General features: G+C 39.1%; 2 protein-coding genes across 10 annotated transcripts in view; one reads left to right on the top strand and one right to left on the bottom strand.

Annotated features, from left to right (window-relative positions):
* Positions 1 to 8,167, bottom strand: part of Spata17 (spermatogenesis associated 17) — a 177,007-nt gene extending 168,840 nt beyond the window's left edge. Inside the window, 2 exon segments of the mRNA XM_059280989.1 lie at positions 7,825 to 7,903; positions 7,906 to 8,167. Coding sequence (XP_059136972.1) covers positions 7,825 to 7,903; positions 7,906 to 7,939 — 113 coding nt within the window. The 5' untranslated portion in view covers positions 7,940 to 8,167.
* The window catches only part of Gpatch2 (G-patch domain containing 2), a 146,227-nt gene continuing 127,830 nt past the window's right edge, over positions 8,156 to 26,552 (top strand). For 2 of the 9 annotated variants that reach the window (XM_059280982.1, XM_059280980.1), the window contains exons 1-5: positions 8,156 to 8,339; positions 16,457 to 17,170; positions 21,397 to 21,458; positions 23,766 to 23,948; positions 24,361 to 24,440. In XM_059280982.1, coding sequence (XP_059136965.1) covers positions 8,281 to 8,339; positions 16,457 to 17,170; positions 21,397 to 21,458; positions 23,766 to 23,948; positions 24,361 to 24,440 — 1,098 coding nt within the window. In that variant the 5' untranslated portion in view covers positions 8,156 to 8,280. Of the gene's footprint in view, positions 8,340 to 13,370; positions 13,464 to 15,869; positions 15,965 to 16,456; positions 17,171 to 21,396; positions 21,459 to 23,765; positions 23,949 to 24,360; positions 24,441 to 24,567; positions 24,763 to 26,552 lie in introns of those variants that run through there. The other 7 variants (XM_059280987.1, XM_059280986.1, XM_059280988.1 and 4 more) reach the window with 6 other exon arrangements.

Below are 26,552 nucleotides of genomic sequence, written 5' to 3'. Positions count from 1 at the left end.
ACTGTTCAAAAGGGGAGGTCTGAGGAATTTTCTGCTTCTAAACAGCAAAAACAAAAGGAAACTTATGCAAATGGCAAATGTAACTCAAAGGATCAAGCTCTACCCTAAGCAGGCAGTTGAACTTGGGAGTATTGTCCACATGGCTGTGGAATTTCCCTCTGCAATTAAGGAAAGCCGCTTTGACCAGGGATGTGTCAGGGGAGGCTTTGAAAAGTCCTTGTGTGAAGCTGTGAAAGCATAGCTTGTATTGCATTGGAGACCCAACGCTGTTGGAGATGCAAAAGTCATTAGACTTCAGCAAGGAGAGGGCAGACTGCGAGTGGAATCAGTCCAAGAGAGAGAATTGTGTTGCAGTCAGCAAAGCTGGAAGGAGCAATCTAAACCCTTTGACATCAGACATGGAACCATAGGATTTGGACTTTGCCCTGCTGGGCTTTGGTCTCACTTTGGTCCAGTATTTCCTCACTAAGCTCCCTTAATTCTCTTCAGGTATAGTAATGTATAGTCTCTGTTATTGTATATTGGAAGTATGTAATTTGCTTTTTGCTTTTGCTTTTGAAGGGGTTTACAGTTAAGAGATTGCCTTGAGTCTTGGAAGAGACTTTAGAGTTTTAAACTGTGTTGAGATTGTGAGAAAGTATGGGAACTTTGGAAGTTGATCTAAATACAGTTTGCATTATGATACGGACATGAACCTATGGGAGCCAGGGAGTAGAGCACGGTGGCTTGGATGACAATGGCCCTCATAGGCTCACATATTTAAAAACTTGGATTTCCTGTTGGGGGAACTGATTGGAGGAGATTTACAAAGCGTGGCCTTGTTAGAGAAGCTATGTCACTGGGGGTGGATTTGAGGTTTCAAAAGGCTAGCACCATGTCATGTCATACTCTCTCTACCTTGTGCTCATGGATCAAGACATAAGCTCTCAGTCATCGCTCCAGCACTATGCCTGACTGCCTTCTGTCATGCTCCTCACCGTGATGATCATGGAGTCACCCTGTGGAACCCCCGCTACTATGTCTTCTAGAAACTGCTTATCAAAACAAGAGAAAAGTAACTAAGACAGTATGTCTTTTTAAGAAATTTTATGTAGGATCATTCAGAGCTACATTCTTCCTTTGGTTTAGTAAATTTTACTTGTAGTTTTTCTTTGTCATTAATAGAAAACTTTTCTATTCACACATTAAATTCTGCAGTGACTATCATTCATTAAGTACACTGGTATAGCTGACATATAATTCTTATCACACATTATTTTTAGTCATGTCTATTTATGGAAAGCCCTCATTTGCTATCCTAAACATTTACTTTTCAGTAGCACCTATTCTATTTTTAAATTCATCTATTACTTTATTAACTGAAAAAGTTTTAAAAATTGGTTATAGTACTCCTTCCCCCTCTAATTATTTCTGTAAATATTATTAGTATATTTTTATTGAAGTTGACATTATTAGTTCCAACCTCCCAGAAGTTACTTGTACTGGTATCTTAATATTCATATTCCAAACTAACATTTTCTTAAATGGTTTGTGAGTGATAGGAAATCACTCATTAACTATAGAGTGTTACATGCAGTTTACCTGGGTAGCCTCTTCACACCCTGTAAAAAGTAGTTATTTTTTCTAAGAATTAGTGAAAAGGAGATTGCCAGGCTGAGATTTCCTCTTTTAGGGCACCAGGATATTACTGTAATTAACAAGGCAATTTCACATAATTTATCTGGTAATCAAGAGAGGTTTATTTCTGAGATAACTTACAGCCAATAGGGGTTGGTTACAGGATCCAGGAGAGATGAGGTACCATCCAGCAGAGAACTCTGGCTTGGTCTCCCATCCAGATTCCAGGATCTCGAGGTATCCAGAAGGGGCCAAACATGTCTTAAGGGACTCCCTCTCAGCCATGTCCCAGGGGCAGGTGTGGTAGTTACCTGCTGTCACTCTAGGGGCTGTGTTTCAAGGTCAAAGCTGGGACAGCTACCCACTACATCTCCCCCTTTTGTCTAAATGAGAAAATTCTAACCTAATACAAAACTATTTACAATAGGGATGATTATCAAATATTGTCCTGGAGGAATATGGGATAATGACCTATACAAGATGAAACTACACCAACAAGAACAACACCAAATGAGAAACACATACTAAAATCCAGAAGATTCTGGAACATAGGTAAATGGCACATTACAGAGGTCCTTCCAAAAGATGTCCTACCTTGAAGAACCTGAATCTAATACTTAATATGTTTTAGCTAAGATACAAGAAGATTGTAATTATAACTCTTAGTCTCCAATCCCATCAAAGACCTGAGAAGGAATAGAATAATACCTGAGAAGTGGGAGAAGGATGCAAGCAACTTTCAGGAGTTTTGTGAGAGTAAACAGGGACAGCTCGTAGACTGGACAGTCACCTAGAATTTCTTAGTATTGTTGGTACATTCAAATTGGCTACAGGCCCAGAGTATGTGTCAGACCATTTTCAGAAGCAGGTTTTTTGAAAGACTATCCTACCCTGTCTTGGAAGAGTTCAATAGTCACTTTTACTTGTGTCCTGCTGGTACCAAAGGGACAGTATTAGTACTGTCAACAGTTGAGGCAAGGGCATTTCTTGTGTCAAGTAGAAGACAAACTTCCAAATGGAAATGTCTCAGAAGCCCAACACTCTCTTGGGATCAGATCAGTGCTGTCAGGCGCAATTGTGTCTCACATCAATGGAATTTCTAAAAAAGAATACTGAGTCCAAGTTTTATTGTTCCACTCCCAACCCTACAACCATCCATTCGTAATCCTGAGAAAAATGAAACATTTGGGAGGGGGCATCGTTCTTTTATAGTTACTTATTTTTTTCATAAAAAAATTAAGGTGTAATAAAAAATTTGGTAAAGAATTAAAAGTCAAAGCAACAGATTCATATCTACTTAACTGAGCTGCTATTAATTTATGCTAATAGAAATTAAGTAACTGTCTAAATTGAAGGCACTGAATCAACTTAATCACACTAGGAACTGCAGTCAGCTGACTATGTGGGGTCAGAAACAAACTACTACAGTGATGGAAACAACAAAGCCATATTCAGAACAGCATCCTGAAGGTTGGTGCAGAGCACTGAACCACAAGCCACCATCTGTCTTTTCTGGCTAGCATTATACTCATGTATGCTCTGTTTCCCAAACTGACCCAAGCCAGGCAGGAGAGACTCATGTAACTGAGCTACTTACTTTAATGCGGGAACTTAACAATTTAAGCATTGCTTATACCAAGTACAAATCTGCACAGAAAAAAGATAAAATTACTAGATCTTTGATCTTTTTGCTCTTTGGCAAATGATTTAGACTAACCCTGATTTTCCTTAGCTATAATATATGAATAATAAAAAGTATCACATAAGGTAACTATCATTACATTTAAAAAGAAATCTTAGTGTGTGATGTGATGTGTGTGATGTGTATGATGTGATGTGATGTGGTGTGTGTGTGTGTGTGTGTGTGTGTGTGTGTGTGTGTGTTGTGCTTATACACACTGTGCAACATCATACATGTGGAATACACAGGACAATCTCAGGCTGCCTTGTCTTCCATCTTGTTTGAGGCCATGCTAGGTAGACCACAAGTCTTATGATAGTCTGTCTCTGTCTCTCATGTCACTAGAAGAGCTCTAATATCCTACCCAGCTTTATGTGGGTTTGAACTAAGGTCCTAATGCTTGTATGGCAAGTGCTTTGAATACTGAATTTCTCCAGCCTAGAAATATATATATATATATATATATATATATATATATATATATATATATATATATTGTGTGTGTGTGTGAGAACAGTTAGCAGTCTGCTCTTCACATAGTAGATATTCAGTAATAATTATCTTTCAGTCTGTTCCCTTATCTATGATTCTACCATTCTCTCTTAGAGGTACCAAGGATCTGGGTACCTCAGTTGAGCATCTCATTTCTATAGTTGTCACTATACATCTCCAAGTGCTCGTCCTCAGGAACTGATTTTTTCACATCCCCATACATATATTTTCCCCTTAGACTAAGTCAGTTAAGATTTTTGTGTAGATCATGAATACTTCTGTGTATTAATTACATGTACTTTAAAATTATTTAAAATATTAATTTTAATTTATTGAAGTAGATTTGACTTAATTGTTTTTGAGACACAGTCTTTAATCTTTCTGATCTTTGTCAAATGATTTAGACTTACTAAACCTGACTTACCTTAGCTTTAATCCACGAATAATAAAAGGCACCACATAAGGTAACTATAATTAGCTTATATAGGCAGCTTTGGCTGTTCTTGTACTCACAATATAGACCTGGCTGGGTTCAAACTCTGCCTGCCTCTGCCACCTAAATGCTGGGATTAAAAGTCACTACCCTCTGTAGCTTGAGTTTTCCTGCCTGGCCCACAGTCAGGGCAAATCTCTCTCACCTGCCAATCCCACAGCCACTCAGACCCGACCAAGTAAACACAGAGACTTATATTGGTTACAAACTGTATGGCTGTGGCAGGCTTCTTGCTAACTGTTCTTACAGCTTAAATTAATCCATTTCCATTAATCTATACCTTGCCACATGGCTCGTGGCTTACCGGCATCTTCACATGCTGTTTCTCATCGTGGCGGCTGGCAGTGTCTCTCTGACTCAGCCTTCCACTTCCCAGCTTTATTCTCCTCCTTGCCCTGCCTACACTTCCTGCCTAGCCAACGGCCAATCAGTGTTTTATTGATTAATTAGCAACACATTTGCCATACATCCCACAGCAACCCTCAATAACTTAAAAATTTTTAAGAAACAAAAATCAAGCTACAAAATTTTAAGCTAATAAAAGATAAGAGTAGAGAGGGAAATAGAAAAAGGAAAAACAAGTCGGGCATTGATGGCACATGCCTTTAATCCCTAGCACTCGGGAGGCAGAGCTAGGCGGATCTCTGTGAGTTCAAGGCCAGGCCTGGTCTACAGAGTGAGGTCCAGGACAGGCACCAAAAACTACACAGAGAAACTTTGTCTAAAACAAATCAAAAAGGAAAACAAAGAAATATAAAATAAATATGTTACATGTAAGAAGTTATGAAAAAATAGAAAATTTAAATTAGCTTAAAAACAGTGTAACATGTTAAATGCCTATTTGATAATCATAATAATGAATGGGAAGCTATTAAATCAACCCACCATGAACTTACTTAGTTTTGATTGAAAGCACTCCAAATTTACCTCAATAAGGAGAACTATGGGAATTATTTAATTCCTATGAGATAAAGAAGAATCTTTTTTTTTTTTTTTAAAGATAGAATTTCATGCAACAGTTCAGGCCGACTTTGAACACATTATTTAGCCCAAGCGTTGGAGTTACAAGACTGAGCCAAAATGCCTGGCAGGATCAACATTAATATTACAAATAGAATTAATATTACAGATAGAATATCACAAATAAAAAGAAAATTTAACGTGAAAAGGACAAACATTGTTACTTAGTGATGTATTTTCTTAACAAAATCGTCTTTCTACTTCAGCATTATTCTAGTACCAGTAATGAGGTGGAGAGACACTTTTGCCACTACCTTGTATGGATACGGAAGGATGGCATGAAAATAAGACTGTTCCCTTCCTGTGAATGGATTCTCAGCAGCAGTTTACTCAAGTCATCTAGACTGGCAGAGCTTGGTACTTCCTCTTACTTCAGCAGCCAGACCAGTTTGACGGAAAGAGAATTTTGTCCAGTGGAAGTGTACAGCATTACGTGACCTGGCACAAAGTATGCACACTAACAGATGCTCACTTTCCTTTCCTTGTATGAGGGGGAAGGAAATACATAACTCAGAAGAATGCTGAAGAACCGCAGATGAAACATTACACAGGTCTTTGCCTACAGTCTCCTTTTTCAATGTGAAATAGAGCCCCATAGGAATTCCTGTCAAGGATGAAGATTTTCTGTCTCAGACACACTGACTCAGAATCTATATGTTTAACCAATTTCCCAGATGATTCTGGAGCACATTAAAGTTCAGGAAGAACTAACATATCCAATAACCATCGGGAAATGACAATAATTTTTCAAGGGATTTCCCTTTAATTTTCAATGTATTAATTAAAAATTTCATTACATTTCACTTATTATTTTAATTTATTGTATGTATATGTTGAAGAGGCCAGAGGACGCCTTGCAGGGGTCTGTTTTCTCCTTCCACCTTGTGGATCCAGAGGATCAAACTCATAGTTCATAGGGCTTGGCAGCAGGTGCACTTGTACTCAGCAATTGCTCTAGCCCACATTTATGTTCTATATGATTACCTTTTGCCTGTGACCTCCCTAGCCAAGCTTTTGTCCAGTTCTACAGTTTCAGGTATGTGTTCCTTCTAATTCTCTAATCCAATCAGGAAGAGGTTGATTACCACTCTCTATGCCACTATTGAACCAGTGGACATATCTTTCCACGTAGTTCTGTATTTAAGTACACAGGATCTCCAGCTGAGTGTGATCCCTAACGACTTGTTACCGTCAACAGCCTGCATAGCACTTCGTAGCACTATGAACGCTAGCTAGCAGAAAAGAAAGCACTTTTGACTTAAGAGTGCATCCCAATTTCTCTTTAAATGACTCTGTTCCATAACAGGCTGTTATGAAGGATGGAAATTGTTTCAATTATATATCGATGCCATAAACAAATAGGAGCCTGTCATCTAACTCTAAGTGAATGTTAAATAATTTCTGAATGCTAAATATAAGAATTCAGCTGTTGTATGCTTATTTAAAGATGATTAATTGGAAGTTTCAGTACAGTAATTATTCAGCAACTAATTATTGTGGCTATTGCATTTCAGGAAGTAGGACAGACACTAGAGACTGAAATAACGGTTAAAAAAAAAAAAAGCAACACTGCCCTACTTCTAGCATGAGGAAGATCCATACCATCTCACAGAAATTATACTACTGAATCATCACTCTTGTTAGTTGTTAGAGGTGCAAGATGAAACAATAACAAAACCGTAGATGTATTTAGGATAAGAAATACTCATTAGGACTTTCTCACATTGACATATTTTCCCACTGGTCTGCTAGAGCACTGCATTTTATCACAACATAATATACTTTTTTTGTGGTTTTTTTCTAAGTTGGAAAAACTGCTGGCCATTGCTTCCAGTTTAAATGACCCTTTCCATGGACGGGACATTTGAGTGGTGGTGGTGGTGGGGGGAGATGGAGAATGCTGCCTTGGCACTTGCCCATCTACTGGTACAAATTATCTTGTCACAGTGGTTTAGAAACGTTCACTTTAAGACAAATGAATCACAGAACAGTTGAATTCCATGTTTGTGAGATAAGGGAAGCTAAAATTCCTTCTTGGATACTGACATTCTGAGCTCATGGAACTAACTGGGTAGCCCGGGTAACATCAATGAGGCCACTAAAACTTTAATATGGAAAATAGGTTTCATCAAGCCAAATGTTCAGTGATGGTTTTTAAATACCGAAAGAACAGTATTTTGAGAAAGAAAGACTCCCATATAAAGCCCTTGAATTCTCTATGTAACCAAGGCTGGACTGGACTCACAGTGATCCTCCTGCCTCAGTTTCCCCAGTGAAGGGTTACTTCACCTTGGGATTCACTTTATAATCTTATCTGTGCTGGGCTTCTCCTTAGAGCGTATGACTCTATTAATGACCTCTCTATGTATGTATACAGGGAGAGGTCACATACATCCACCTGAGTAATACATGTTTCTGATCATGTTTGAGTCCCCATCAGGGAGAACTGGAAGGCTATTTCCTGAATTAAATAATTTGTTAACAGCAAACTTCTTTGGCGACCCCTCTCTTCACTACTCACCGGTTCCTAAAGTAGTACTGAGTTTTTAGAAACGACGACCGAGCCTGAAGCTTGGCTAAAGTAGCCATGGCCTCCAAGCCTGGGGTTTACCGAAGTTGTTACTATGGGTCTCCATGGCAACTGGGCTGAACCAAGGTCCCTTCCGACTCACTCCCTTTTCCTTTCGCTCTATTTCACTTTCAAGTAACTGGCCGGAGAAGTCGGATATTTCTATGTCAGAACCGACTTCAGCCGGCTCGCTCCGTTCTCCGCCGGGACTACTAGAGGCGCTGACAGGAACGGCCCGCCCAGAGCAGGGGAGCGAATGGTCGCTTCCGGCTTCCGGTTTCCGCCTCCAGCCCGCTTCCGGAAGTTCCTCTCAAAATGCTGAAGTGCTGTGTGCAAGTGGCCGGGGCTGCGGGAGTTGGAGTCGGTCCTCGGGCCTGAGCCTCGAGGCCGCGCTCCCGGGTGTCGTTGATGTTCGGGGCCGCTGGGCGCCCAGCGATCGGAGCCGCCGCCGCCGCCGGGAAGAGCTGGTGAGACCGGCGGGGCCGCTGAGGACGGGGCGGGCGCGCAGGCGGGCAGCCCCGCGGGGCTCCTGGAGCCGGGACCACCGTGCCCTGGGTTCCTTCAGGCCTGGTTCCCGTCGCCCCTGCCAAACCGGTCCCCCTGTACCCAGTTCCACGAAGGATGGAACTGCAGAACCCCGCAGTTCTGGAAGTTTCTTAGTGGGAGACAGACATCAGGCTCTCATCCTCGCCGCGCAGCTCGGTTTGTGTAAAAACTACAAGTTTCGCACCACCTAGGAGGTTCTGTCCCAGTTCAGGAGAGATGGGTGTTGTCCAGCAGCAGCCTTAAGGTTGGGTTGGAATTGGTCTTCAGTGATCATGACCCATGGCTCTAAGTTTTCAAACGGCTTTTGCAAGTCACAGTTTATCCTTCTGGCATCCCTGTGAGAGGGGACGGATCGCAGGCACAGAAAACTGTGCCGGTGAGGGCTGGGTCTTGGATTTTCTGGTTGAAAGCCCTGGTCGTCGTCGCCTCCCTCCACCCCCTCCCCAAACACACACAAACACACCTTTTCTTCCAAGGCTTTCCCCTGCGGATACACACAGTGAAACCAGAAAGTTAGTTATCCAGTCAACACTCTTGGAACATAAAAGTCAAAGAAATGTGATTTTAAAGTCCGTGCCTATTTCCAGAGCCAGAAAGAACACGAGAAAGTCTAATGGGCTGTGATTTCAGGTTCTTTTGCCTCACCCACAACTGAAAAGTTGAAGGAGCATTTTACGCCAGATGCTTTATTTAGATCTCCTCGCTCTGTAGATCATTTTTTAACGACTGTCGATTTTCTTGTGACTTTTAAGTTCTCACAACTTTCAGTTAGTAAAATGGAGAATGGTTTTTAAATGAGCCATTTTTTTAATTGCTGTAATCAGCATGGAATAAGAGGCACAGTTCTTCATGTATTGGTTTTTATTAGTTTTGGCAGTTGTACATGCTGGAGGAACCACCGCACTTAAATATGTTAAAGGGACTTCCCAGTAACCTGGTATTTCCTCTCCAGTGTACTCTTCACCATTCGGTGTCTTGGTAAGGAACAGGGGGGGAATGTGTTCAGTAGATTGGTCTGGTCTTACTAGAGGAATTTGTATGGAAGTTGACAAACTAAAACACCTATGTCCCTTTTTACTCGTTGCTCTACTTTCCGTTTCCTGTCACGCACAGATAGATACCCCTGTTCATTACTCATCTATTACTTGAAACAGGATTTACTTGCTGGACTCTTTTTACTGGACAGAAAACTCATCATTTTTAATGAGACGAGGGTGTCTTTAGCACCTACCAGTTCGTGTTTTTGAAAGAAATTTTTTTTTTTTTTTTTTTTTTTGGTTTTTGGAGACAGGGTTTCTCTGTGTAGCTTTGCGCCTCTCCTGGGACTCACTTGGTAGCCCAGGCTGGCCTCGAACTCACAGAGATCCGCCTGGCTCTGCCTCCCGAGTGCTGGGATTAAAGGCGTGCGCCACCACCGCCCGGTTGAAAGAAATTCTTAAAATATGTCTTGATTGGCAGAAGAGATGTGTTCCACAGAAGTTGAACCTTTGTTTCCTAGTGCATATGTACACCAACTGTGTAACCATTCAGCCTTCCCTCCATTCTTCCCTCCTTTATCACAGTGCTCCCCTTTGTCATCGTCTCTCCCCCCCCCCCCCCCACACTTCTCTCTCTCCTCTCCCTGTTTGAGCTTAGTTCTATAGCCCAGGCTGATTTCCCTCTGGTGATCTGCCTGCCTCAGCCTCTCCAGGTACCGGCGTTATAGGCCTGTGCTGCCTTGCCCAAGCTTTGATATTTCTTAACGCAATTTTTTGTTTTATTCATTGAACTGCCTTGCATGATTGTTTTATCAAAATTGTGAAATGCCCATGCTATTGGTGATTGCTACCACTAAGCAGTTCATTGGTGTTGGATCTATCTGTATATGTCATCTCGTGTAAATCCATAAGATCTCATGTAAGTGCACTACATTTTTTACATTTTAGATGACAACAGAGGCAAAGATAATTTAAATAACTTCTCTAAGTGATTTATTTGCAGTATGATTCTAGTGTACTTGAAGAAAATTCCTCACTAACCTAATCTACTAATCATATCTGACTAATGTAGTATCTATAGGCATTTATGAATTAGAAAAATACATGTCCAGATTTGTAAACCAACGTGCAATTTCTGACATAGTCTATTTTTATTTAAATACACTGGGTTTTTTTGTTTGTGTGTGTGTGTGTGTGTGTGTGTGTGTGTGTGTGTCTTTAACAATAGTAAAAAGCCATTAAAATGGATTCTGGATCTTTGCTTCTGGAATTTCATTCTTATTTGGTATGTTGATTTTCATTACATCTGGAAAACTATATCATAAAAACTTCGTGTTTTGAGTAGCTGATTTTTTCAGAGGGGGTGTTCTTGATTTCCTAAACTGTTAGGTTTGTTTGATTCAGCTTTGATAATTTGCCTTCATTTTTACACTTAAACTATTACAATACTGTCTTATTCATGTAGAAGGAAAGTTAAAGTCTGTATTGTCTGAAGATTTTAGTAAAGTAACATTCGCTGAGTCAGCCCTTGATTTGTACATCCTACACATTCTTGTCATCTGGTATATGTCAAGAAGTATGGTAGGTACTTATTTAATTCTTAGCTGTTTTCATGTTCCTAATCTAGGAATTCAAGATATATATTTAGTAAATATTTACTGTGCAATTATCATGTATAAGCAATAATCAAGACATTTCTTACCCTAACAAAGCTTGCTGACAGAATGAATTACTTTTTAAATTCAGAATTTTTGTCTTGTTTGACTTAGACTCTGACTGCATTTCATTTAGGCATTTTTAAATGAATAATTTACATTTTGAAAGCAGTTAGAGGCAATGAGAAAAGTTTGGATAACTTGAAGTCAGTCATTAAATGAAGTAACAGGAAATCAAAAAATGATCTTCAAGTTAAATAAATGAGCTCACGTTATTAAATCATTAGCTGGAAAGTAGAATTAGACTTTAGTTTTTCTTTTTCTTTAAACACTTAAAGGTCAACCAGTTCTTAAAACCTTTTTCTAGAATAATGAGGAAAGAAAGTTGCCTCAGATGTCCCCGTGCCAAAGTGACAAAGCTGCAGCTTCCAGCAGACCCCACAACTGGATACCATCAGTGGAGCTTTGGCATCCTAGGGGGACGGATGCTCTTGTAATGAGAACCCTGGGATTCTTACCTGGGGAAGGAAGATCCTTTGCTCTACTCCTCTTGTGACTCACGTCTGTGTATTAAAGCAGGAGTCAGACGCACTGCAGAGAGGGTCTCAACTCTGCTGCCCAGGATAGCCTCCACATTGAGAGAATTCTGCCTCTGCCTCCTTAAGTGATAAGGTTACAGGCAAGAGTCTACCACACCAAGCCATAAGACAGTATTTCTTTTTGTTTTAAGGATCAGGCTTTTCATTTATGTTCCTCTGTGTATGCCGAGGAGGTCATGAGAGGTTATAGGAGCCACATTCCTACTGTCTGGCTTGAGATAAAGACTCATTTTAATAAATAACAGTATGATTAAGGAAGGAAAATTTTGAGTTCCAATGAGCAGTAGAAATTTTCACATTTAAGATAATTCTTATGGATGGTATTTTTGTTTGATTAGTCATAAAATGTAACCTTTACCTTTGGTGTAGCATCTTTTACCACTTATATGTTTATTTACCCATTGCCATAATCTATACTATTATGTATTCATTTTCATCTGAGCTTTTTGGCTATTTGCTGTACATTTGTAAGGCCAAATAACCTTTCCTAAACAACTTTTTTTTTTAATCTTAAATAAAATGCAGTAGCTAACATGATGTGGAAATAATATAATTCCATCACTATTTTCTTGTTTGTAAGTAGTCATATACCACACATTCATAAGCATAGTTCTTGACTTACTATGTACACACATTTATATTTATGTAGACCTATGGGTTATGACCCCTCGGAGGGTTTAATGACCCTTTTATAGGGGCCGCATATCAGATATCTAATTTATGATTCTTTTTGTTTGTTTGTTTGTTTGAGACAGGGTTTCTTTATGTAGCTTTGGCCTTTCCTGGAACTCACTCTGTAGCTCAGGCTGGCCTCGAACTCATAGAGATCTGCATGCTGATGATTCTTAACAATAGCAAAATTACAGTTATAAAGTAGCAATGAAAATAATTTTATGGTTGGGGATCACCACAAAATGAGGAACTGTATTATAGGAGATTTACGAGTTGTCCAGTTGATACCTTATTACTAGGAAGATGTTAGTGAAACAATGATATTAATTGCCTAATATTGTTGGCTCATCCACAGGGATTTTGCTTGGAAATGAGTTGTGGAAAAGCCAGAGCAAATTAGGGGTGAAAGGTAATTAACTCTGAATTGAAATAATATTAAATATTTTTTCTGTGTTTCTGCAGTTTTGAAAGAATCCTCTAATTTTTAGTCCATTTGTGTTTGAATAATGTCATAGAATTCACTGGATTCTTCAAGTTAAAATATTTTATTTTCTTAAGAGAAACAATAGAAAGTTGAGTAATGGTAGCTTAATTTTAAAGAGATTCTAAGAAAATTTGCTTTCATTCTTAATCATATTGGTTATATTTTGTTAAACCTTATTAGTTATAGAAATTCTTTTCAATAAAAGTTAGTTGATAAGGAGCTGTAGAGCTAGGTCTTCTGGAAAAACAATTAAGAGCACTGGCTACTCTTCCAGAAGACTCATGTTCAATTCCTAGGCACCCACATGGCAGCTCATAACCATCTATAATTCCTGTGTGTTAATAACGCCAGTCCCAGGGGAATCATCCAACACCTCCTTCTGGAAGTGCATACACATATATGTAGGCAAAATACTATACATAAAATAAAAATAAATGAGACAATTTTTAAAAATCAGTTGATGAGTGTCAATTGCAGTGGATTAAATGGTGCATTTCCCTGCTCAAACATTAAGAACATGGACTAATCCAGGCATGGTGGTTCCAGCTGGTGATGGCAGACCTCAGGCTGAGTGAGGAAGGATATCAGTTCAGGCTTTCAGGACCTGCACAGGAAACAAAGAAGCAGGCGTCATGACCACTGCCTTTTCTCATCTGAGGTAATGTGCCAAACTGCCTTTAAAATAAACTGCGATTTTACTTGGAGAGTTACTTAGTCATTAATTTTTTTATGTCTTAACGTGAAATTCTGAACTATCTGTTCACTCAATGATAAGAACATTCTTGTATTCAAAAAGCACTTATTCCTGAACCAATAATAGCACTTTTTAGAGAAAGGACCCCAATATAATGCCTATAAAATTGTCTTTAAGTGGGTTTTGTTTAACTATTCAATATTATATTCAGAGATAATAGGCTTTTCAGATTACATTTCTTCCAGAGAACTAGTGTTAACAGAAAGGAGCAGGTCATTCTTTGCAGTAAGAGAAAACAAATAGGCAGTTATTAACACACAAGTAATAGATAAAAGATCCATCTGACTTATGAAAATAGCCAGAGTTATAGACCCTGTTGGCTTGATAACTAATTCAGATGTGATGCATAGGTCACTTAATACCTTAGTCTGAAATGAAAGTTACATGTTGAAGCCTTTTGAAGGAAGAAAGAAATGTCAGCTGCTTTCTAGAGTTTCTTTAAAGTATGTGTTTGGATCACCGTGTGTCTGAAAACTGTTCTGAATCGACTTTGTTTATACATTCAGATTGGGAAAGGAGTGAGGTGTGGAACACACACTCCCAGGACAGCTGGAAGGCAACAGTATGGTTTTCAGTGGCTCACATTTTATTCTGCCAGCCCTCTGGGTTGTTTGCTGAACTCATTGCATCCTCAACAGCCATGCTCCCCTGGCTGTTGTGTTGATTTAGGTTTTCTAGGCCTCTTTTCTATTGAAAACAGTATAATTAGTAACTGACCTTGAGCCCTTGGCTTTGGTACTGGTGTTCATTAAGCTGTCTTAACTGTTAAAGCAGTGAAACAGAACTGTAGAATAAATGGTGCAGTTGGGCAGCTGTACTTGATAAGCACTGGTGGGTGCCCTGGAATCAGATGTTAGGGCTTAAAACGCATGTCTGTCACTTAGATTGGTCAAAGTGGTGGATGTATTGCTGTTTCTACTTTGTTTGTCACCTCAAGGTTGTTGTGTGAGAATGAAATGAGGTAATACAGTTAGTAAATATTAGCAGATAGTAAATACTCAACTGTTATATGAGATATGTAGCCCTGTAAACACTAAAACCCATTAAATCACCACGTATGTCTTTAGGTTTTAAAATGAAAATGAAAAGTTACAAACTGTTATAGGGAACTTTCTAAGGCTTAAATTTTGTAGATGGTAGAGATTATGTGTAACTGGAGATTATATAGACCAAGAGTTGGAAAACTGGTTGGATACCACTTGATTGTATTAAAAATGAAAGCAAACCACCTTACGGGACTCGTTCATTTATGATAAGAGACTGCATGGCTTACACAGCCTAAACTATTTGTAATCTAGCCCTCTGCCAAAAGTGTATTTACTCCTCTTATAAACTCCCCAAGCTCTGTAGGCCTCCAGAGGACTTTTGGGAATATTTTGATGCCTGTTGAACTTAGTTTGAGAAGTGATAAGCCATGATTTTTATAAGAAAGGTAAACATCTGAAATACCTGAAACATTTAAAAAGTGTCACACCAGGGGGGCTGGAGAGGTGGCTCAGAGGTTAAGAGCACTGCTTGCTCTTCCAAAGGTCCTGAGTTCAATTCCCAGCAACCACATGGTGGCTCACAACCATCTGTAATGAGATCTGGTGCCCTCTTCTGGCCTGCAGAGATACGTGCAGACAGAATACTGTATACATAATAAATAAATAAACCTTAAAAAAATAAAAAAAGAAAAAGAAAAAGTGTCACACCAACAAATTTAACATCACTGGGAACTGAATTTGGAAAGAACTATGTAATTTATTAAAGCTCCAAAACACCACAGTTGCTTATGCTTGCTGACCAGAAAGATAGGAGACCACTTCAGAGTGTGTTAAGGATGGCCCTTATGGACCACTGAGGGGCCAGTTTGGAACGGAGTAGTTTCTCTATCACCTGTTTGTGAGTGCTTAGTGGCTTAGAGATATGCCCACTGTTTGGTTAAACTTCCTTTTTACATCTGATACACATTTTGGAAATCCCTGTCCATCTACATCTGATATTATGACAGTGATGAGGCAAAGCGTGTGGGAAGTAGAAGGTTCTATTCCTCCTTTCCTTAGGAGCTAACTTAGGGAGGGAAGGGACTGAGACAGTTTAAAAGTAGTTGGGGTTAGAAAATGGGCAAGTGAGAAACAGTGATTTATTAGAAGAATGTTTCCCATGCTTACATAATAATCATTAAAAAATTCTGGGATCCTGTGTGTGTGTGTGTGTGTGTGTGTGTGTGTGTGTGTTCACCCATGTGGTTGCATGTGGATGCCAGACAGATATTGACATCTGAAGGTACTCCTCAATCATTTCTCCACCTTATTCTTTTTGAGACAGAGTCTGTCATTCAACCTGGAGCTTGCTATTTTCTAACTGGCTGGCCAGCGAGCCCACAGAATCTGCCTGTCTCTGCCGGAGTGCTGGGGTTACAGGTGCGCAACACCATGTCCAGCTTTAAGTGGGTGCTGGGGACCTAAATGTAGATCTTCATGCTTATGCAGCAAGAACTTAACCTACTGATCACCCACCCCCTCTGCCCCAACCAGTTGATACTGTATTTAACTTGTCTTGAAGTGATTTCAGTGTTAGGAATTTATCTTTAAGACAGGCCCTGCCGTGTATCCCAGACTGACCTCAAACTTAAGCTTAATTCTTCTGTCTCAGTTTCCTGAGGGCTAGGCTTATAGATAGGTGTGTGCCTTCTCACCCAGCCATTCCTATGTCTAATTAAAACAAAACAACAAGATTTATGCAAGAAGTGTGTTAAGGAAGGGATCAGACTGAACATGTGAGACTTTGAATAGTGCAATCATATGCCTTTCTTTTCAAGGATATTAATTATAGCTGTGTTTAGAGTGAAATGCTTGTGTGGAGAACTAGGTTAGCACCAAGTGACTTTATTTCTCATTCTCTAAAACATTCAGGCATTTCAGCCGAACAATGGAAGAGCTTGTTCACGATCTTGTCTCTGCACTGGAAGAGAGCTCTGAGCAAGCCCGAGGTGGGTTTGCTGAAACCGGAGATCATTCTCGAAATCTGTCTTGCCCTCTGAAACGCCAGGCCAGGAAAAGGAGAGGGAGGAAGCGTAGGTCCTATAATGTTCACCACCCTTGGGAGACAGGTCACTGCTTAAGTGAAGGCTCTGATTCTAGTTTAGAAGAACCAAGTAAGGACTACAGAGAGACACACAACAGTAAGAAAGATCATAGTGACTCTGATGACCAAATGTTAGTGGCAAAGCGCAGGCCATCTTCCAACTTAAATAACGGTGTTCGAGGTAAAAGACTTCTGTGGCATGAGTCTGATTTTGCTGTGGACAACCTTGGGAACAGAACTCTCCGCCGTAGGAGGAAAGTGAAGCGCATGGCAGTGGATCTCCCGCAGGACATCTCTAGCAAAAGGACAATGACCCAGCTGCCTGAAGGCTGTAGAGATCAGGACATGGACAACGATAGAGCTTACCAATATCCAGAGTTTACCCGGAATAAAGTTAAAAAAAGGAAGTTGAAAGTGATTAGACAAGGACCAAAAACCCAAGAGGAAGGAGGAGGTTTGGAAAGTGAAGAAATAAGCCAGACCAATAAAGACAAAATGGAGTACGAAGAACAAAAAGTCTCAGATGAGCTCATGAGCGAAAGGTAACTTTACTATTCTCTGCCAATAACGTGTTTGTCTGCATGCTTGGGGCTGAATGTATTTTGCATTTTAATTCTGTTTTAAGATAATTATAAATTACCATAATCATAGTGCTATTACTTTGTAACTAGGTTTGTATTTCTTTATAATTTATAGCATTTTCACACAAAGCAAAATTGCTTATTTGATTTATGCAAAGTGTTAGTTGTGTTATAACTGTCTTGATTTTCAGCTACAAAGAGAAAAAGAAATAGCTTTCTATGGGAAAGAATATGCTTTTGAATCACTGTACTTTAGGATATCTCATTGTTCATGTAATTATGGAACTTCAGCCTTTGGAACATTTTAGGGTGCGTATTCATTATTTTGATTCCTGATGTTCAAAGTTCATACCCTGTGATGTGTGGGGCTTGGTGTATTGATCTATAACTTGCTAGGGAATTCTGATCACGTATAAAGACCTGACTTATGGTGCGGAAGCAGCTGATTTTGGTCCTTAGAAAAATGGGAATTGTAACCTTCCTGTGTTGGTCGGCTGTCTGTCCATCTCAGGAAGTAAACCACGTCTGTTCTAGTTGCCACATGCTCATTGTATGTCAGAGCAGTGAAGTGAGCTCTTCCATTTATCCAGCTGCTTGTAAGAGTAGCCAGCACTGCCCATCGTCTTCAGCACACCCCCTTCAATTTCTGAGAGTCAGAAAGAATGGTCATGGGGAAAACATGATTTTTCATTTGTAGCATTGACTTCATTTTAATCTTGGTGATTGTAGGCTTTGGATATTTGGATATATGTGGGTGTGTTTGTAAGTGTGGCTGCAGTTATGATGAGAACCCAGTTGGAATTAACAGAAAGAGTTTTTATTAGACAGTTTACTGTTTATATAGTTTTTTCCTCAAAAAGTAAAGCATAAGTAAAGAAGTGTTTGAAGAAGGTTTTGAAAAGTTTGTTTCTTTCAAGAAAGTTATGATTTTTGTTCAGGAATAGGGTTGGTTGTATTCTGGCATTGAATCATTGTGACTGAGGATCACTCAGCCAAAAGCAGTTAGCTCTGTTGCCCATTGCTGAGGGAGTGGGGCAGTGCCGTAAAGGCTGAGTTCCTGGCTAGTCACAGATCACCTGCTTTTTCTGTGGAAGCCCCTCCTTTTCGTTTTCCTGTCTTCTTTCTGTTCTTCTGCTTCGTATACTGTCCACCCTGGAACCATGAGGCAGAATCTGCTCTCATTTATTTCTTTTCACTGTTCCACAAACATCAGGGTCAAGTAGGGATGTCAGATTTTCTAGTTCTTTACATCTTAGGTGTATAGTTTAAATATGATATTTTAAATCAAATACAGTTAACTATTTCCTCTGATTTAAACCTTTCTTTATACCAGTTTTCTGCTGCCACTTAAGGGCTCAGTGCAATTTCTTCTGTGGGAAGGATTGCTACAGAGTAAAGGCATCTTCTCTTTTCAAAGCTTTCCATTTTAAGGTTTATATTTCTTGGATTTGATTTATAAGTAAAAACCTCTCTCCATTTGATGACTACAGTGTGCATCCATAGCTCAAAGACTACTAACACAGACTCCCTCCCTCCCATGCCCTAGGCTGGATTAGGCAGACAGGCAGATACTGAGAATAGAATGTGCTGTGTGAGAGGCACTTGTGAGTGAAGACTTCTCAAAGGAGCTGTGTTTCCAAGCAAGAACTAAGACTTGTTCCAAAAAGGGATGGATGGAGGGAGAGTCGGCAAGGAAATGGCATGACTGGAAGAAAGCTGTGTGAAGGCAGACTGTCAGATCCGGGAGGGTCAAGTGCAGCTCCTTCACCTAGGAAAGAAAGAGATCTGGGGCTCCAGAGCAGCACTTGTTGAAGGCCTGTGTGCTGTGGTGCTTTAGATTTCATCATGGAGGCAGTGAAGCAACTTAGGACAGCATGATCTTGGCTGTAGTGTTCTGTCTGCCTTTGACTGACCTCAGTCCATACAGTGGAGGGGAAAGTATATCTGTGCTGGTAGAGGCAGAGAAACCCTTGGAGCTTCTTTAAGAGGAGAAATAATGGGACATTGTGTTGGGAAGGGTGGTGCTCTCAGATGATGCCGGATTTCTAGTCATAGAAAAAAACAAAAAATGAACCAAATGGAAAGGGGGATTAGTATTAATGTATATACATTAACTTGTGGAATATAGTCTCATCTGAGTAATAGTTATAACAATTATTTCCAAAAAAGAGAGATACTGTATCCTTGCAGATGAATTGTCTTGGCCACTAGCTGCTGGAAATGAAAAGCCTTTCTTGTTAAATTCTTGTTCTTACTTAATGAGCATAGCAACAGGGAAGTACATGTAGCAACTGGCTAGTTATCAATAAGACAAAATAGACTTATTTTCTGTGTCCATCGTTAAGAAATACCTCAGTACAAAGCAAGGCTCCTTAAAGACTGGTATTACAGAACCTAGATTTCCACATGTTTTGAAATCTGTCAGGGTGTGGACAGAGATAGGCATGCTTCTTGGAGGAAGAACAAGCAAGAGTGCCAGACCAAAGAATGGAAAGATTTGATCAGGAAACCCACCCATTTAAAGCTGTGAGATCAGTTCACTTAGAAAGCTGTCATCTTAGGCGGCATATGTATGTATGAATATGGTTTATGATCTTTTAAAAGAGTCCTTTTAAGTTTACAGAAACATTCCAGGACAGTTTATAGAGTTCATGCCTTTCCCATTCTCATGCTCCAAGCCAATTTCCTTTTACTGTTAATATTTTATACTGCTCTGGTACCTCCACCACAGTTAATGAGTATGGATGTATTTTTAAGTCGGTATTTTATTAAAATTACTGTTGGTTTTCTTTAAAATGGCTTTATTCTATTCCAGGGTATCCTGCTTAAACAGTAGTCAACCAGTTATGTTGTGAAAAGGTAAACCTGGCTGTATGTAGAATAGAGTAAAGGATGGTAAATCTGAACCCAGAAGACTATGGCAGCTAAAACTTAGTGAACTGACTCACTGTTTGCAGGCTGTAAAATACTTGCTCACTGTGGTCACACTTCACCTGACTTGTATTTAGTAAGCATATTCATTAGGTGATTGAGAGATATGGCTGATCTGATTATGGAGTGCTATACTAGACTTCCGGGGACATTATAGAGTATGCCTTTGTGGAATCTGAGGCATTCTGAATTGTAAGTACATTTTATCTTGAGGTTTCCGAAAAGGAATTGTGCCTGGGGTGTGTTGAAAGGCTTTGGGTTATAAGGAAAACAGGAAAAGCAGTAATGGTTTGGACCAATACTACATAGCAAGACAGTCAAGCTTCTGAGGTGTTTTTCGTTTTTATGTAGACCTGTGCTTGTAACTAGGATGGTATGGATTCAGTACCTTAGAAATATTATTGCCTATTGAGTGTATAGGAAACGTCATACAGTCAATTTGAAGAAAGTTGAGGGAACTATCCTAATTAGAGCTTTGAGAAAAAACATGTGCCTCTTGATAAATTCTTAGACCTTTCATGACTTTGTTTTTGAAAAGCAAATAAAAACATGCAAAAAATATGTGGATTTAGATCTTAGCAATGATTTTCATCATAAATATTTTATAATTTTTTAAAAACAGGTTAATGTACCTGATTTTTAATAAGCTAGGCTATGTTGTTTTATATATAATGGATAGAATATTTTTTATTTCAGGCTGGAGGTGAAGGCATTTGCACCAAGCCTGATGCTCTGTGTTTGATTTTCAGAACTCACATAGTAGAGGAAGAGAACGGACTCCCATAAGTTGTCCTCTGACCTCCATGAGTGTGTGTGTGGTTATGAAAGTCATTTCATCCCAGGCCCTGTGTTTTTGTGCTGAAGACAGTCTCAGTCTGCTTCTGATGGAGACTTCCCTGTCGTAGAGAGCACTGGGATTTCAGGCGCACACTGATCACACAACACAGCATCAGAAAGGAGCAGTGAGCACTGGATGAAAGCTGCCTTGTGTCAGCACCTCCTTACAGTCCCATCTGGCTCACTGTCCAGGTCCCATTAGATTCCTAGGGTTTTACGTGCCAAAAATAATACGTTGTGTAGTTAATGGAACCGGGATATTTGCAGTTTGATTTAAAAAAAAAAAAGTCTTATTTTCTTTCAGATCTTTGTCAGGCTCAAGTTCCATCTCTGAGCTGCCATGTCTCTTTAAAATTTTACAACTGATAGATGAATTGTTCTTTTGATGTGTTTCATTTTTCTTCTTCTCCTGGTTACAGTGACTCCAGCAGCCTCAGCAGCACCGACGCCGGGTTGTTCACCAATGACGAGGGAAGACAAGGTACTAAGCACTGTTTTCCGCTCTCAAGAAATCCATTTTAAAGCATATTGCTGGTTATTTTATGAGCTGCCAACAGTAGCCCCTTGATATTACAGGTACTACTTAGTGGCTGGTGTTTAGTATTGTAGCTAGTTTCTATGCTCTGTGAAAGGTGTCTTGGCTTCCTAACCCAATAATAGATGTCTAAAAAGTAGCATGTGGCACTCAGCTTTGCCTACCTCAGTGTTTGCAATTTGGTCCTTATTAGCAAGATTGCTAAACATCGCTTCTTATTCTCCACCTTATTCTAGATGTTTATGAAACTGTAAGCATTCCTAAAAGTGGATTTGCAATGATTTGTCATTTTTATTCAGTTGTCACACTTATACTAGCCCACCTATAAGTAATTAAATGGCTTTTATTAATTCAATATTATAAGCTGTTAAATAGAACTATCTTACATCTTAGGTCTTTTCTCTCCTCCAAAATTTCAGAATCTTTTCACACTCAACATGGCAGTGTTTTGAAGCTGTAAACAATTTGAAGCCCTTGTGAAGGAGTGAGGAGTCACCCTTCTTGGACTGATTTCATTTAGTCCCTCCAGCCCCTAACTGGCTCTCTCTTATTCCTTGTACAAATCATAAAGTTGAACTCACCATATGTGTACTTATCACAGAGGTATCTTTTTTTCTTAGGACTGCATTATTAGGACCAGGAATGGTAGCCTAATGCCCTTAATCCTAGCACTTAGAAGAGGGAGAGGCAGGAGGATGTCTGTGAGTTCCAGGCCAGCCAGAGCTACTTAGGGAGACCCTGTCTCAAAAACCAAACCAAACCAAACCAACCAAACCAAACCAACCAAACCAGACCAAAGGACAAAAAGAATGTATTAGCAGAAAGTAGGTTCTACAGAAAGAAACTATATTTATTGTCTAAAATTATAAATCATTTAGTGATTTTTATGGCAGGGGGAACCATAGTAGTGTTGCCTGTACTGTTTCTCGAACCTTGTTGGTAAAGCAGATTAGAGGGCCATTCTTTCTCCTTAGTACAAGTAAGTGCATGGTTGTTTGCAAGACACTAGCCTTTGGAAGTTGAGACTTTATCTGGAATATCTTAGTAGAACTACCTTGGTAATAGACAAGTTTTGTTAAAATACAGAGCTTACCTAAGTTATAGAAGTTGGTGATATGATCAAGTAAAATGATAAACTTTCATCAAAAGGGACTTCTTGGCAAGGCTGACATCTTTAGAAGGCACTGGTTTAAGAAGATACAGCAACAGTTATTGTGAACTTACTGTATCTCATGTTGCTAAGATATTTTCTAGAATTTAATTTACTTTGTTCTCACTTTATTCTTTAAGAACTGTGTGAGTTCCCACTTTTTATGTACTTTTTAAGTGGGGAACTAATAGAGTTGAGATGATTTTCTCAATGTTACAGGATAATGGGTTTTTAACTTACCTGATTCCATGCCCAAGATTTTAGTGACTATTTAATTTACTCTCTAAGAATATCATATTAAAAGTGAAGTCAAATAACTTCATTTTTCTGGAGTGGCTTTTTTGTTTTCTTTTTGAGACAGGTTCTATGTTTATATAGCACAGGCTGGCCTTTCATTCTTGAACTGTGCCTCAGCCTCCCAAGTACAGTAGTGGGCATAGTGTTTTGTTAATGGCAATTCAGAGGTAAGATAGTCATCTCAAGTGAGTTCCTGCTCTATAACATGTAAAGTTAGGTCTCCTGTGAAATGTTAATATTTAAGTTTTGTAAATTTTAACAAAAATATTTTATTCCCTAATTCAAACAGTCCTGTGGTTCTCATTTTACAATTGCATTTAGTTTTCACTGTTTATTTGAACTAAATCTGTTTGTCATATATAATTCTCGACTTAAGTTTAGATGCTTTTGGGGGGGCATTATTTTTGTTTCATGATTGCAGTTTCCATTTTAAAATTTTATAAGCTGTCTTAAATCAGAAGTCTCATAAAAGGGAAAACTATAGTCATGTATGAAAACTCTTACGGAAACCCACCAGTACTAGTGGCTTCCGGCGATCTTAGGAAGGTTTAGTGACTCTATTTAAAATCTTTTCTCTTCTTTTGATAAGCTGTCTATATTCTATACTTTGAATTATTTTTAATTGCTTAAATCTCAAGAAATAATATTGATACTCACTAAGGTTAAGTGAATTTTAAATGGTCATTTATAGTACCCTGGTTACACCTAGGTATTCCATCATCGGTATTAGTGAATAAATTGTTCTTGAACTATCTGTTTCATGGTTTAAACTAAATCTTTTGGGAAACATTTTTGTATTTGTGCAGGTGATGATGAACAGAGTGACTGGTTCTATGAAAAGGAGTCTGGTGGAGCCTGTGGTATTGCTGGAGTTGTGCCCTGGTGGGAGAAGGAAGATCCTGCAGAACTAGACAGAAACGTGTCCGACCCCGTGTTTGAAAGTATCCTAAGTGGTTCTTTTCCCCTCATGTCACATCCTGGCAGACGAGGTCAGTAGTACTTCCTAAGTGCTGCCTCCAAATACTTACGGTTCTTACTGGACTGAAAGAGGATAGGCCCAAGTGGAAAAAGAATACAAACACAGAATGCTGTAGAGAGTGTGCTGGACCCTAATCCAAGTACTTTATTCGTCTGCTTTCACTCATCAGGAAGGTGTTAATAGGAGTGTGAATTGGGAGAAAGGGAGTTCTTAATGTCTGAGTACTAGCTAGTTAAGTGCTGACTGCATTAGAACCCTGCTGGGAATTACCTCAGTTCTTTTAAGTGTGTTTCACATTTTCCCCAATAATATTCTTGGTGCTCACTACTATCAGCAACTTAGTTTTAATTCTCTGTTGATAGGCTCTTCTTCTATGCTCCAGTGATCACAGTATCTTCTAAATTGACTGTTTGATTTCCCAGGTTTCCAAGCTAGACTCAGTTGCCTCCATGGAATGCCTTCAAAGAATATTAAAAAATCTGGAGGGGCTCCACCTTCAATGGTAGGCATGCTTTCTTATTGAAATGTCATGTTTGGAAATGTTTCCATTTCTATGGAATAAAAAGTCACATCCTCACCCTTTATTTATATTCTAATGTTATACTTAAAAATAATCCATTTTTTTGTAGGCTACAAACTGGACCAGTGAGATTCCCCTATAAACCAAATCTTCTATTGCTAATAAATTAGTTACGTTTTGAACACCTGGGGAATGGCATTCGAGGGAACCTGGCTCCTGTCCTCTTCCCTGGAGGAATACACTGAAGTGCGAGCCTCTTTGATGCAGACCTGGGGCTGTTTTGCTGCAGGACTGGTGTTCTTTCTTTTAGCCAGAGGTGAATCTGATTGGGAGGCTTCCCTGAGATGTAGGTTGGCCCAGGGTGGATACAAACTACTGTATATTTTACATATTTTTCTCTCTTATGGTTTTTAACATTGGATCTCTTTATGTATTGCTTGCTTTGCCAAATGCTAACAAAAGGTAGAAAATTGAAAACTATATTTAATCTAAGTATTCCTTAATATTTCTATGACTGGTTAATAAGGGCTGATGTAAGTAGGTGAGGTTGACAATCTTTGCTCAAATTTATCCTTTGTTTAGTTCACTTCCCGTTTGGATAATTGTTCTGTATTACAAGCCTGTTGTATTTCATACTGTAGTTCTCATTGTACTGTGAAAGTCATCCAACAGCACAGTGATGACAAACTAGTCTCCTTTAGCGAACCACTTGCTGTCACATTTTCAGTAGTATGTCTGATCCCTAAACTAGTCACAGCTGCCTCACTGGCACGGAGCTTGATGAAATCACATGAACCTGGTGTTTTAACAATAATGCATGCCTGACTCTCACTGTCACATCTAAAGCGAGATGCTTGCTCATCCTTGGATGGCAGCCCATGTGTGCCACTGAGTTTTAGAAATACTTACATAAGGTCATTTTCATCAAGCAGGAGGGAAATACAACATTTCCATCAGTGGCATATTTCTTATATTATACAAACTCAAGCCATTTGAGTTCTTTAAAATAGTTATTTTAAATTGATTAATTTTTTTCTCAAATTCCTATAATTGACAAAGTCTTGGTGATTTAATGTTTTCATATTGTCTGGTTTGTCAGTTCAGCATTTAATGGCTAAATTAAATATGATGGGAACGAAACTTAAAGTTGATGTTACCTTTACCTAAGACTATTATGGTCTGAAAGATTTAAAAATAAACTAAGTAGGAATGTATGACAACATCTCCGGAGACGTTAAAGGTGACGTGGTGCAAGTTGACCCTCCTGACTGTCCCATATTTAAAGGTGCAGTGATGTGCTTAATAATTGTATTAAGGATTTTTATACTGTCACAGAGCAAAAATTCATGTTCTTTTCTGAATTACAGAAATGCTTTTGTTTTGTATGATGACTGTCCTTTAGATCTGAATAAGTCACTTTAATGCCTCAGCCTGTGAACTTTGTCTCACCAATCATGAATCTAGAGGGATACTATCTAATTCTTGGCTCAGTTTTACCTATTTTTATTTTTGGTCCACTGCTTGCTTGAGCATGGCTGGGATTTGTAGCCCATTTTCTAGGCTTATTGCAGTCTCACTGTGGTATTTTATAGAAGCTATTACAACTGACGGACTAGCTTCATGGTGTGATGATACATGGCTGCACCATCCTCAAAGCTGCCTTCCTGTCTAAATTGGGAAGAGGTGATTAGGCTCCACTTCATGGAGATTTCTATATATGTGTGTTTAACATGGAACGAGTGCAGTAGGCCATGGAGTGTTTTTCAGGGCTACATTGTTGTATTCAAAATTGTACTGAAAGCAGAGGACGCCTTAAGGTTTTCTTTCTCTCAACCCTGAATTGTCCTTGTTTAGATTTTTACATTCTGTAATGTTTTTTCCAAAAAATCTCTCTGACTTGATCAAGAAAGGTAAGATTTTCAGTTTGTGCTGATGTTTTTCTAATTCTCTTTATATTTTGCTCATAATATATGTAGCTTGCTACCTTAAAAAATTTAGCCTGCTAGGACAGTCATCATTAAGGGATGTCCATTATTTCTTGTTGCAAGAAATTAATTTCAATTAGCACAGATTCACACTGGAAAGCCAAAGTGT

The sequence above is a fragment of the Peromyscus eremicus genome, chromosome 15, assembly GCF_949786415.1.
Source record: "Peromyscus eremicus chromosome 15, PerEre_H2_v1, whole genome shotgun sequence".
NCBI lineage: Eukaryota > Metazoa > Chordata > Mammalia > Rodentia > Cricetidae > Peromyscus > Peromyscus eremicus.
Note: the sequence above shows the minus strand (reverse complement) of the source record. Positions and strands in the feature narration are given on the sequence as shown.